Source organism: Paroedura picta, chromosome 15 (genome assembly GCF_049243985.1).
Source record: "Paroedura picta isolate Pp20150507F chromosome 15, Ppicta_v3.0, whole genome shotgun sequence".
NCBI lineage: Eukaryota > Metazoa > Chordata > Lepidosauria > Squamata > Gekkonidae > Paroedura > Paroedura picta.
In genome coordinates, this window is record NC_135383.1 from 16,187,223 (window position 1) to 16,199,749 (window position 12,527).

The 12,527-nt window shown below is 61.6% G+C and overlaps 2 protein-coding genes across 3 annotated transcripts in view; one reads left to right on the forward strand and one right to left on the reverse strand.

The window, feature by feature from the left end:
* The window catches only part of RTN4RL1 (reticulon 4 receptor like 1), a 41,353-nt gene extending 38,047 nt beyond the window's left edge, over positions 1–3,306 (reverse strand). The window contains exon 1 of the mRNA XM_077312040.1: positions 2,836–3,306. Within this exon, the coding sequence (XP_077168155.1) occupies positions 2,836–2,848 (13 nt within the window). The 5' untranslated portion in view covers positions 2,849–3,306. The remainder of the gene's footprint in view (positions 1–2,835) is intronic.
* Positions 3,307–3,997: 691 nt separating this feature from the next.
* DPH1 (diphthamide biosynthesis 1) overlaps positions 3,998–12,527 on the forward strand; it is a 52,844-nt gene continuing 44,314 nt past the window's right edge. Inside the window, exons 1-3 of one of the 2 annotated variants that reach the window (XM_077311635.1) lie at positions 3,998–4,719; positions 6,958–7,273; positions 12,034–12,186. In XM_077311635.1, the coding sequence (XP_077167750.1) occupies positions 4,499–4,719; positions 6,958–7,273; positions 12,034–12,186 (690 nt within the window). In that variant the 5' untranslated portion in view covers positions 3,998–4,498. Of the gene's footprint in view, positions 4,720–6,957; positions 7,274–7,329; positions 8,157–12,033; positions 12,187–12,527 lie in introns of those variants that run through there. The other variant, XM_077311636.1, reaches the window with a different exon arrangement.

The following is a 12,527-nucleotide window of genomic DNA, read 5'->3' on the forward strand; positions in this document are numbered from 1 at the left end:
CCATCTGTAGCGACCTGAGATGCTAGATTTCTTGATGCGGCTTGAGCTGGGCCAAAAACCCCTTTCCCTGTAGGCTCCTGCTTCCCTCCCCGCCTGGCAAGCCCGATCCCATCAGATCCTGGAAGCTAAGCAGGGTCGGCCCTGGCGAGCACCTGGACGGGCGATTTCCAAGGAACACGAGGGTCATGACCCGGAGGCAGGCAATGGCAAACCGCCTCCCAAAGTCTCTAGCCTGGCTGCCAGACACTCTTCGGATCTCCTGGCTACATAATACACGTGCCATAACAAGTCCTGCTTCCCTCTCCTGCTGCTGGGAAGTGCCCTCAAGTCACAGCCAAATGACGGCAACCCCACAGGGGTGGCTCTCCAAATGGCCGTGGGCTACAATTATCATGAGCCCCTGCCAGCAGGGCCAGTTGGCAGGGGCTCCTGGTCATCATAGTCCGTGGACATCTGGAGAGAGCCACCATTTGGCCGCCCCTGCCTGATTTTGAAGGCAAGAGACGTCTGCCACCGCCTGCAGCTGTGGAGGACCCCCAGCCATCCAAGCACTAATCAGGCTTGGCTTCCAAGATGGGACAGGGCTGGGCTGCTTTCCTTACCCCAAGGAAGCAACAGTGACTGAGTGTCAGATCCTGCTAGCTTCCAGCAGAATACTGGTCTTTTCCACCACCCCCTTGCTCCCCATCCCCTCACCAGGACCGGGCATGCTCTGTTTCCAAGACCAGGCAACCTCTGGCATCTTCAGAGCCTCTGCTGGGTCCTGGGGAGGCAGGGAGGAGTTGCTCTCAAAGCAGGAGGTGGCAACTGGCAATCTCCCCCCCCCCCAGTCTCTGTGCCTGCATCCCTGCCAGGGAAGAGGCTGGGCCTTGCATACAGGCCAGGGGAAGGCGGAGAGAGACAGGAGGGCAGCCGGAGGCTCGCTCAGCCTGCTGAATTATTCAGGCCTGGCATTAACTTTGGAGGGAGTGTGTTTGGGCGGCTATTTCTTTCTTTTTCTTTTTCTTTTTTTGTGGTTGATGTACAGATAAATTCGAAGGGAAGACAGCTACAAGATTCTCAATAATTAATCAAGGTGCCACTTAACAAAGCTTCCTTGGCCCGCCTTAACGAGACCTCGAAACTTTGCAGGCCTCTGGATTTGCATCTCATCTCATCTCCTCGTGTGGGTCGGTTTCGTTCCCAGCCGCTGGTTTGCCCAGAGGCGCCCCGAATGGCCAGCCGCAGGGCTGGCAAAGGGTTTGCCCCGACAGGTCCCTCTTGAAGTGGGGGGAGGCGCTGGGGCCCGAGCCCACCGGGAGGTCGCCCCCCCCCATCTGCAGGCTTCCTCTCCTTGGGATTAGTCAGGGGAAAGGGTAAGGCACTTTGTTGGTGCTCAGAGGTCTTCCTGCTGTGCCTCTCTGTGGCCAAGGGGCTTGGGCACTGACCTGTCTTTCGAACCAAGCTCCTGTCTTATTAGCATCTCCCAAGCAGGGCAACTCAAGCACCTGAGGCATTAGAGTTGTGTGTGGGGGGGTCCCTTCTGTGGGAGGGGGGCTGGGCAGCCTCTTTCAGATGCCGCAGCAGTGATGCTAGCAGATAGATTACATCGACTCGCCACCCCTTGGCCTTTCTCGGCGGGGCCTTCCCTTTGATTGACACACCCTCCGGAAACCTCCTCTGTCACTTCTTTGAGCATAGACGGCACTGGCCTGAAATGCGCGGCACAGAAATTCAGTGTGTCATGTGTCCCCCCCCCACCGCCCCCAACAAAGGAAAACCAGTGTCCCAGGCCTCAAGACTGCCAGGACCCTGGGAGATGCCCCCGTGCCCGACGTATCCTGGCGCTCTCCAGCAAGGAAAACCAGCCCACAGGGAGCAGATCCAAAGGAAGGCGTCCTTTGCCTTCCAGCCGCAGGGGTGCTCCCCTTTGAGGCTTGGGTTCAAAGCCCAGGGCGGGGTTGCCAAGTTAGGAAGGCCCTTTGTAGGGGGGAGGTTCCCCCTCCCACTTCCCCTGGGGGGGTGCAATTAGTCATACAGAGGGTGGGACCCGGGCGAGCCCCAGCGACCCTCCCCTCCCCTCCCCTCCCGGTCCGTGCGCAGCCCTCGGTACTTCTTGCTCTGCTACTCGGCGGGAGAAGATGGAGAGATCCGCGAACTGACCCAAAAGAGCCGGACGGCGGCGGTGAACAGAGAGGGCGGGCGGGTCCGGCTTCGCTTTGTGCTCCTGGCGCTCCAGGTGCCTCCCCCCAGCACCCACCCCCGAGGCTCTCTCCCTATAGCGCCCCCCCAAGCCAAGCGGGGACGCAGGCGGCAGCCCCAGTCCGGCCTCCGCGGTCCCGGCTGCGCTCCAGCGCGCAGTCCCTCAGCCTCCTTGGCGGGCCCCCGTCGGGTCTCTCGGGGCTCCCTTCCCGGGAGGCGCGGCGGTTTCGCTCGGGCCCCTCGGAGGAGTTGCCGCGGCGCCCCGGGCCCCCGGGAATTGCATCACCCCCTGGCGGCCCTCGGCTCCTGCCTGCCGCTGCGGGGGGATCCGCGGCTGAACGGAGCTGGACGGGGCGGCCGGACCCTGCTCTGGCGCCCCCTGCCCTCCTCCGGCGGCGCCCGCGTCCCACGACGGCCCCTGGGGAACACCGCGCGTCCTGCCGCCAGGGGACCCGGAGCCCCCAGCCCATGACCCACCCCCCATCCCCCCGGACGGCGGCGGGAAAGTTTGCTCGGCCGCGCTCCCTCCCGCCCCGTCCTGCCGCCCGCCCCGAGCGTGGCCGCCTCCCCCCCCCCCCTCCTCCTCCTCCTCCTCTTCCCCCGGCCGGCCATCGAGCCGAAGTTTGGCGCCCGGTGCCCGCGCTGCGGACTCACCTTTGCCGAGCATGTTGGAGCTGCGGAGGAGGGGGCCGGCTGGCTCCCCCTCCCCCTCCCTCCCCCCGCCCGGGAGCGGCGCTCACAGCAGACAGCGGCGGCCGCGGCGCCTGCTAATCCGAGAGGGGCTCGCCGGAGCGCCGGGCAGCCGCATCGCGCGGCCGGGCAGCGGCTGCGGCTCCCTTGGCTGCCTTCCTGGGCTCGTCCTCCGCCGTCCGCGCCTGGCCGGCCACTTTTAGCTGGCGGGGCCGCCCCCTCCGGGCTCGGCGGCCGCGGCCTCTTCCTCCTCCTCCTCCTCCTCCTTCGCGGCCGCCGCCTCCCGGCCGCCCTCCGGCTGCGCCTCCGAAGGGCGTCTCGCTCAGCCCCGGCGCGCACCTCCTTCTGGCTCCGCCGCTCGCCTCTCCCTGCAGCAGCGGCGGCGGCGGCGGCAGCAGCAGCGACGGATGGGCAGGGCTGGGCTGGGCAGGGCTGGGCTGAGCCAGGTCCCCCCCCTCTCTCCTCCCTCCCCTCCCCTCCCCTCCCTCCCGTCCCCTCCCTGCCTCTCTCTCTCTCTCTCTCCTGTCGGCGCGCTTCCCTCCGCCCCCCACCCCCCTCCCCGCCCCGCTTCGCATCGAAAATTTATGAAAGTGTTTCTAGAGCGACTTGGAGCGGCGAGCGCGGCCACTCCCGACGGCTCCCCACGGGCGGAGCGGGCGGGGTGGAGGGAGGGAAGCGGGGAGGGGAAGGGAGAGGGCTCGGGCCGGGTGCCCTCCCCTCGGGGCGCACTGCGGGGACGGGCCAGCCTCCGGAGGGGACCCCCAGTGCGGCCCGACGAGCCAGGGAAGGGACTTCCCGCTCGGACGGCAACTTGCTGCTTCGGCCGGACAAAGAGCCGGTTCGGGGGGGCGGCCGGGCGTGGCGGGGAGGCCGCTTTCCCGCAAATGCCGGCTGGTCTGTGCGCCCCGTCGCTGGAGCGCGGGGCACGGGCCCTCGAGGGGCAGCCGGGTGGGTGGGTGGGTGGGTGGGGGAGAAGGGGGGAGGTTCCCGGGTCCCCACCTTCCAAGCCGGGTCAGTCCCAGGGAGGGGCGGGCATGGCACGCGGCGGGCCTTGACAGACATCTGCGGTCGCTATAGCAACGCGACAACGAGCCCCTCTCCCTCTTGTTGCCATGGAAACCAACCGGAGTGGATGGGCCGCCCGCCCGCTCCATCGGGGCCGGGGGAGACCCACCACGCCCTCCCGCCGCCCCCGGGAGGCTCCTCCGCCCTCTGCCCCGGCTGGGCCCGTGGGACATGCGAGGGGTCCCCACCGACCTACTTTCTCCTGCTTGAGGGAGGGGGGAGACCCGCCGCGGGAGGAGGCGTCCCGTCCCGTGTCTCTCGGCGGAGGCCCGGTGTGGTCCGCTCAAGATCGCGGGAGGGAACGGCGGCTGGCGGGGGATCGGTCACCCGACGCCTCCGGAGAGGGACTTTCGAGCCACCCAGGGAGGGAGGTGAAAAGCGGGCCCTGCTGCCGATGAGCGGGACCTGGTTCAGTACCTGGGTCTTGGGACAGCGCCTTGGCGTCTTTACGACACCCCTGTGAGGCAGTCCAGCCTTACAGACGCGCATCGCAGAAGCCTAGACTCGCGTTCAAGCCACGAACTGCCCGGAGCGGAGCCTGAAACTCGCCGCGGCTCTCCCGATGCCCTGGGCTCCAAGCAGGCCTTCGGGAAGGGCTCTGGAGACGAGCCGTTCCGGAGCTCAGGGGACGGTCCCTGGCAGGACTCCTTTGAGACCGTCCCGGAAAGTTTCCTGCGTCTGTCGTTCCTCTCTAGCCTCGTATACAGAAGACAGATTGACTGCCTTGGGCCAGGGAGGTTCCATCTTCACCTGTCCCGGTTCGGTCCCCAGTATCCAAACCAGGTGCTCCAACCAGCCGGCTTCGGAGCTCGGGATCTGCCGCAGCCTGATGCAACCGGCGGGGGCAAGTTTAGTTCAGGCATGACGCCTCCCGCGCCTGGCTAGTTTGGGGTCTTTTGCCACCTGCTCCCCGGAACAGCCCCTGGCTCTCCCCCGCCCACCCCTTCCATGCCAGCTGTCCCCCAAAGCGCTCCGCACACCCTCCCGTCGGAAGGGAAGCCGTCGCGTCCTCACCGTCGGGCCAAGGCCGGCTCCTCCGCGGCTGGAGCCGCAAGCCTTGGACTGTCCCCCCAACTCGCTTCTCCTTGTGGCACAGCCGGACATACCCGGCCTGCTCAGGGGCATGGCTGACAGCGGTCTGACAGCGCATCCCGGCCCGGTTGGGAAGGGACCAGCCAGGGATCGCGCCTTCGGGGAAGTTCTCCCGCCCAGCCCCTGGGCCGTGAACGGAAACCGGCCCTCGGGAGGGCGGGGAAGGCAGTGGCGCTGAATAGGGGCCGAGCGACTCGCCCGCTTACCGCAGCCGTCGGGGCCTGTCGAGCGGCAGGGCAGGGGGGACTTCGCGGGCGTCCAAGGCTAAACCCAGGGACAGGGGAGGGGGCGAGCGCTGGCGCCACACCTCCCGACCTTCCCCAGCTCTTCTGCCAGCCCCTCGGGGCAGGGACCCATGCCCTCCCCTCCCAACTGGGGGGCCGAGAGCCCCTCCCCGTCTCCCTCCTCCTTTCACCACTGACTCCGTGCCCCAGCAGCTGGGTCACTTGGGGGACTAGGGGGGGCAAGCTGGCCACTGGCCAGGGCTGCCTTTCTGGCCCACCGGCTGCCGCCCCTCTCCTCTCGTCCCCAAAATCGCTGCAGAGGGGGCGCCTTTCTTGCCATCTCCCAGGTGGGCACCCAGAAAGTGGTCTCCTGACCTCTCGCTCCCTCTGCCTGACCTGCGGACTGTGCAGGACGGATCTCGGGCCAGGGATCCGCCAGAGGGTGCTCTAGAGCAGGGGTGGGCAAACTGTGGCCCTCCAGATGTCCATGGACTACAATTCCCACGAGTCCCTGCCAGCATTTTATGGCAGGGGCTCATGGGAATTGTAGTCCATGGACATCTGGAGGGCCACAGTTTGCCCACCCCTGCACTAGTGGATCGGGGCCCCCTCTCCCATTCGGGTTCCTGGGAGGGGGTGTACCGGCAGGGCGTCATCTGCTTGGCACGCGGAAGGTGGCGAGTTCGATCCCCGGCTTCTCCCGTTAAAAAGACGGGGCAACCGAGCTGGGCCTGAGGAGCGTTGCTGCCGGTCTGAGCAGACGACACCGACCTTGAGGGACCGGCCCAGCATCCCCGCTCACCTGCTCGGGGAAGGCGTGTAGACCTGCTCCGAGGGACCAGCGAGCGAGCGCCCCGAGGGGCCCTTCCTTTCCCCCAACGAAGCCGGGCACCGATCCCTGGAGAAATGCGGGGTTCAAACCCGCATGTTCAGCTGTAGCCGCATTGCACGCAACAGGAGAACCGAGGCCGGGCTAAGGAGAAGACCCCCTCGCCCGGTGCATGGCCGGCCTGTGGTTCCTTGAGGACGGGGAACGAAGGCAGCTTTGACGCCGGATCTCACAGCCTGCCCAGGCCGGGGGGGGGGGGGAGGGGGCTACGGTACGGCGGGATCGAGGCTTCTTCCACCGTCGAAGGCCTTCTGCTGGAGGCCTACCTGGCGTGGGGAGCCTGTGGCGAGGAGCAGATTGCCTGGGGGCTGGGTGGGAAGGGAGGGGGCTTCTTGGCACTCCCCCAGCCCTTCTCAGAGGGGGAGGGGGCGGGCTGGCGGAGCCCACGCGTGACCGGGGCTGACCAGCCCTAGGGAGGCGGACATTACTCAAGCGCTGAGTAAGAAGCCGGGGCCGAGGGGGCGGAGCAGCTGTCGCTCAAGCTGGGGCGGAGGTCCGAAAATGTCAGGGGAGGCGAGGCCACCTGCCGAGGGGGCACAGCTCCGGAGGGAGGAGGGGATCTGGCGCTCGGCCAGCCCCCCCCCCTCGGAAAAGCATCAAAGCCCCCCTTCCCCCTGTGCTCGGGATAATCATGGCCTGGCTGGGAGAGAAGCCGAGGCGCGACCCTCGAGAGTCTAACTATGGGGGCCAAGCCGTCTTCTTCCGAAAGCTTGCCTCCCCCCAGCACTCCAGGGGGTGAGACAGACCCATTTGTCGAGGGCGACAATTGATTTGTTTGCATTCATTTCCTTTCTGCCCCGCTATGTGGACCCAAAGCGGCTGCCTCACAACAACCCTCCATTTATGCCTCACAACAACCCTGCGAGGTAGGCTGGGTCCAAAGTCTGTGACTGGCCCACGGACACCCAGCAAGGTTCCATGGCACCAGCCGGGGTTCGAACCTGCATCTTCCAGATCCTACTCCGACGCTCTAACTAGGAGACCACGCTGGCTCCGGCTCCTTGTGCAGCACGGGGAGAAAGGGCCGCTGATTCAGGAAGCCTGGCCCGGGGTGTCCCTGGCCGACCGGCTTCCCGGACTGCTTTGTGCCTTCAAGAGCAGACGCGCTCCTGCCTCCTATCCTGAGAAAAAGGTAGTTCTCCCGGGCGGGGGGGGGGGGAGAGCTTGGAATGAAACTAGGGTGGCCAGATCTAGGCTGGGAAACTCCCGGCGATTTGGGAACAGAGTCTGGGGAGGCTGAGCACCTCGGGGGGTCCACCATCCTCCGAAGCATCCCTTTTCTCTAGGATGGGGCCCTAATCTCTGTAGTCTGGAGAGGAGTTGTGATTCCGGGAGATCCCCGGTCCCGCCTGGAGGCTGGCAACCCTACACGAACCCATTGGGACGACCCAGGTTGGCTAGAGCAGCCGCTGGCCCCGTGGGAGGCGCTCTTGGAGGAGACCGGCGCAGTGGCCACCTGGCCCCTCGCTCCAGCCCCTCCACTCCGTATAAACCCGAGCCGTGCAAAGGGATCTGCAGAAGCCAAAGGCTTCGGCGGGTCTCGGCCTTGTGCTGGCAGGCGCGGAGGCTTCGTTCTGGCCCTGGCGAGAAGCAACAGGTGCAGCCGCCGCCGCCAGCCCCTCTCCTCCGGCACACGAGGAGTACCCCCAGCCCCGAGGCCGCCAGTGCAACCATGCAGGGCAGCGCCGGGGGCTTAACCTCTCCGGAGAGGGGCCGGAGCTCAGCCTCTTGGACGAGAGGCAGGGAAAGGCCCACTGGCGCAGGCGTCTTCGCCCGGGGTTGAGCCCCGAGGTCTCGAGACAGATGCCCGGGGAAGCCCGGCCGGGGCTCGGTCCTGCAGGCCGGGAAAGGGCAGAAATCTTCTTCTCGATGCGCTCGGCCGGCTCCTGCTCCTGCCTGGCTCTCGCGCTCGGCGCTCGGCAGGCGCTGCCTTTCTCGCCTCCACGTGGGTGCTGCAGCCATGGAGGACTCCGCCGGTGCGGAAGCGGGCAGCTGCTCTGCTCTCCCGGCCCCAGGTGAGTGAGGAGCCGCTATGGAGCGGGGCGGGATCGGGTCAGGGAGGGGGGGGGGGAGAGAGAAAGGAGCTGGCTGGGCAGGGCTTCTCCAAAGGCCTGGAAGTGACACAGATGCGCAGCACCCGCCCTGCGAAGCAGGCCCCTTTCTGATCGCTGCTTTCCCCAGTAGAGATTTGCTGAGGACCGAGGATGAGCGAGGTATCCGAGGCCACGCGCGTATGGAGCAGCGGGGCAGAAGTGACCGCGACCATTCAGAATGGGTTGGAAAGGTCGCTTTTTAGGATGCTCTCCTCTGTCCAACAAAGCCCCATGTACCACAGGGAAAATGGGGGTCATCCTGCTTTGCCTGTTTACAATTTGCAGAGGTGGTTTGATGTGAAGGTTCCTTTAAAGCTGGACTGTACCAGCTTTAAGTGCAACGTGGTGTGGCCCATTCGCTCATCTCTTGCCTGGTTGAACCGGGTTTGAGCCACGGGCACCATATCAAAGCCCAACCCTGGAAAGATCCTTGCAGAAGTTACTTGCCCAATGATCCCTTTTTCTGACTCTTTCCTGCTACGGGTCATCCCAATCAAGGCTTCCCTCAACTCAATTTCTAGAAAGAGGCAGAGGCCCCTTATCCTGTGGATTCCGAAGCATGAGAGATGGCATTTCCATGCTTGGCCACCTGGTTTAATTTTAACTTTCCACAAGCAGAATACGAATTTGCTACTAATTTACATTCTCTATATGTCTGTATTCTTATGATCCCTGTTCAAGCCTGAGGAAGTGTGCCTGCCTGCACCCAAAAGCTCATGCCTTGAATACATTTTTGTTGGTCTTAAAGGTTCCTTTGGAAAATTTTGTTAGTCAAATCAGTGGCAGTGAACAAGGGCTGTAGTCTGTGGGCCCTGCTACCTTGACCATATATCTGTGAATCGATACAGTTTGTTCATTCAAGGCAGAGGCTTTTGGGTGTACACACTTTGTCAGACAACGAAACTGAAGTTATAAGACTTCAGAGGCTGGGTCATGGGTTAGTATAAGCAGAGGCTGGGTCATGGGTTACACCACGTAATAAAGATGCTTGCCAGATACAAGGGCCTGACAGAAATAACAAGCTAACTTCAGTTGGTTTTAAGGTGCCATTGGACCTATGTCAGCTGACCGACAATCTGAGAAGGTCTGAGTTCAAATCCTCACAATCCTAAAACTTAGTAGGTGGTTTAAGGTAACAGTGATTGTAATACTTAGAATGTTTTCCTGGATGTGACTCCTATTAAATGGGGTTTAGTTCTGAATAGAGCTGCTTGGGCTTGTTCTCTTTGTCTTGGCCTAATCTGTTCGGGTTTGTTGGGATGGAATGGAAAATGGGAGAAACATGTATGTCCTCCTGGAAGGAAGAGCCAGAAAAAAACCCCAATAGTAATAAGTATAAAGGTAAAGGTATCCCCTGTGCAAGCACTGGGTCATGTCTGACCCTTGGGGTGATGCCCTCCAGCGTTTTCATGGCAGACTCAATACGGGGTGGTTTGCCAGTGCCTTCCCCAGTCATGACCGTTTACCCCCCAGCAAGCTGGGCACTCATTTTACCAACCTTGGAAGGATGGAAGGCTGAGTCAACCTTGAGCCAGCTGTTTTCACTTCAAATAGTTTGGTCATTTTGTGAGGGGCATCTTGGGGCCTCTGGCCCAAAAGATCTTTCTTGCTTCCCATGAATTGGCACTGGGCTTTTCTTCTCTTTGTTGTATCCTTCACTCAAAACACCCGGTGAGTGGCTAAAGGGAACTTCCGCATTCAGAGGCTGTAAATCTCTAAATACCAGTGCCAGGTAGCAAAGCAGAAAAGAAAAAGGGATTTGAAACGTTAATGGCTGGGAATAGTGACACCAGGCCAAAGATTGCGTGTCCTGTGTTTTTTCACTGCTTGCCTGCTCTTAAGCCTAACCTGCCAGGACCTTAAAATTCCTTGCCTGAGATTTTGGGGCTCATGGAAGGATTTGGCCTCTACATCCTGTTTGTTTGGCCCTCCAGCATAACTGTTGGGCCATTGCATGGACAGAATGCTGGACTAGATGGGCTCTTCTTACATTCTCTTATTCCCATTTCCAAGTTGGGAAACTGAAGCCACAAGGGGAGAGTGAACCGCTGGGCTGTTGGCCCAAGGCCTCTGGGAGCTTCTGTGGCAGGGCTGGCGTATTCTCAGCCCGTCGTCCATCCGCTGCAGCTTTGCCGGGAGCGGCTCTTTTTGCCTCTTCTGCATGTGATGCCTGTTCTGGTTGCGTCGGTCGGTCCTGACAGCTTGCTGGGCGGGCCCGGAGCTCGCCCGCTCTCCTCCACGAGTGGGCAAGGCAGCGCGTGAGTCAGTCTTGCCTGCTTCTTGGCCTCTTCCTACGGCAGCAGCACCTGTTCACCATCGGGGCATAGTCATAGCAAAGCAGAAATGGCCCCCACCATCCCAAATTATCAGCTCCCCCCCTCCCCAATGTAACGCTTTGCCAAGTTGTGTCCTCTGGCAACGCTGCCGCTTAGCTGATTCACAGAACCGTGTTTGTGCTAAAAAGAGGGGAGGGGGGGAGACTAGAATAGCAGGCTGCCCTTTTGGTTGACTAAGGTGTTGGTGCCCTCCTAACCCTTTTGATCTCCTCCCAGTGGGCGGATACCGAACACCCAGTCCCAAAGGTGACTCAGCTCTCCCCAGTTTGTACCCTTCTGCTGGCATGAGAATTCTGGCAGGGGAGGGGTGTTTGGCAGCAGGGGAGACACGGGCCTACTCTATTGAGGTGGGGGATCTGGGAAACCCCATGAAACCTCCTGCACCCCCCTTCTCCAAGTGTCGGCAGAAGAGTGAGGATTGGGGCTTTTCTTTGGTTGGGGTCTCTTACTCTGAGCTCTTTCTTGCTCTTAGTGTCAGCTTCAGGTAGTGGTTAAGAGCGGCAGCCTCTAATCTGGAGAACTGGGTTTGATTCCCCCGCTCCTCCACATGCAGCCAGCTGAGTGACCTTGGTTTAGTCACAATTCTCTCAAAGCTCTCTCAGCCCCTCCTACTTCACAGGGTGTCAGTTGTGGTGAAAGGAAGGGAAGGCAAGCTGCTCTGAGACACCCGAGGCCTGCTGAGGGGGTGACCTTTGGCTAGTCACAGTTCCCGCAGAGCTGTCTCAGCCCTGCCTGCCTATTGAGAGGAGAGAAAGAGTAGGCAATTGGTAAATTGCTTTGAGAGTCCGTTGGGAAGAGAAAAGCAGGGCGCAAAACCCTCATTGTCGTTGTGTGGGCAGGATGGTGCAGTAGATGGACCAGTGGTCTGATCCAGCAGGGCTCTTCTTATGTTCTTTGGGGCTCAGGAGACCAGAGGTCCAGCCAGCCACCACGTCTCCTCTGCGTATAGAATCATAGAGTTGGAAGAGGCTAGACAGGCCATTTAGTCCAACCCCCTGCTCAATGCAGGATCAGCCTAAAGCATCCATAGCATCATAGAATTGAAAGGGGCCAGACAGGCCATCTTGTTCAATGCCTGGCTCAATGCAGGATCAGCCTAAAGCAGGGGTAGTCAAACTGCGGCCCTCCAGATGTCCATGGACTACAATTCCCATAATTGGATGCAATTCTCATGGGAATTGTAGTCCATGGACATCTGGAGGGCCGCAGTTTGACTACCCCTGGCCTAAAGCATCCAGGAAAAGTCTCTGTCCAGCCTCTGCTTGAAAACCACCAATGATACTTTGCCAGCCTGGGGCTTTGTAGTTCCTTTTGGGTCATAAACTGGAAAACACCTTTGACCCTGTCCATCACACAGGCCCCTTGCCGCTGGGCAGTCTCAGCCAGCAGTTGGCTGGGGAGGACCTGCTGGGGAGGACTTGGGCTCGACCTGCAACATTCACCTTAACTTCCTTCTCTTGCAGCTCGCAAGGCCCGGCGTCAAGTGGCTCACCAGATCCCCCAGGAGATTCTATCCGACCCAGGCCTCCAGGCAGCCGTCAAAGCCCTGCCTTCGAACTACAACTTTGAGATCTACAAGACGGTGTGGCGGATCCGGCAGGCCCAGGCCAAGCGGGGTGAGCACCTTAGCAGCAGAGCAGTAGAGGCTATCGGTGCAGATGGACTCTCCACCTTCCAGCCCTTCTTCGGCTGGCTCAGGGCCACCAGGGATATGTGTGCCCTCACTTAGATTCCCCTTAGTGCTCAGCTGCTGTCTGTATTCTGGCTGGTCTCTTTGGCTCCCTTGTTGGTGGAGGAAATCCCAGCTCCACAGGTGTGTGATGTGAGTGTGAGCAGTGTGTGGGGGGAGGGTAGTTGTTGTGTGGTGCTGGGACTGACTGTTACAGCCCTTGCAGATGGGTGCCAAAATGAACCAGCTGTAAAGCCATCATCTCTGCCAGCGGCAGGTCTGCCCAAT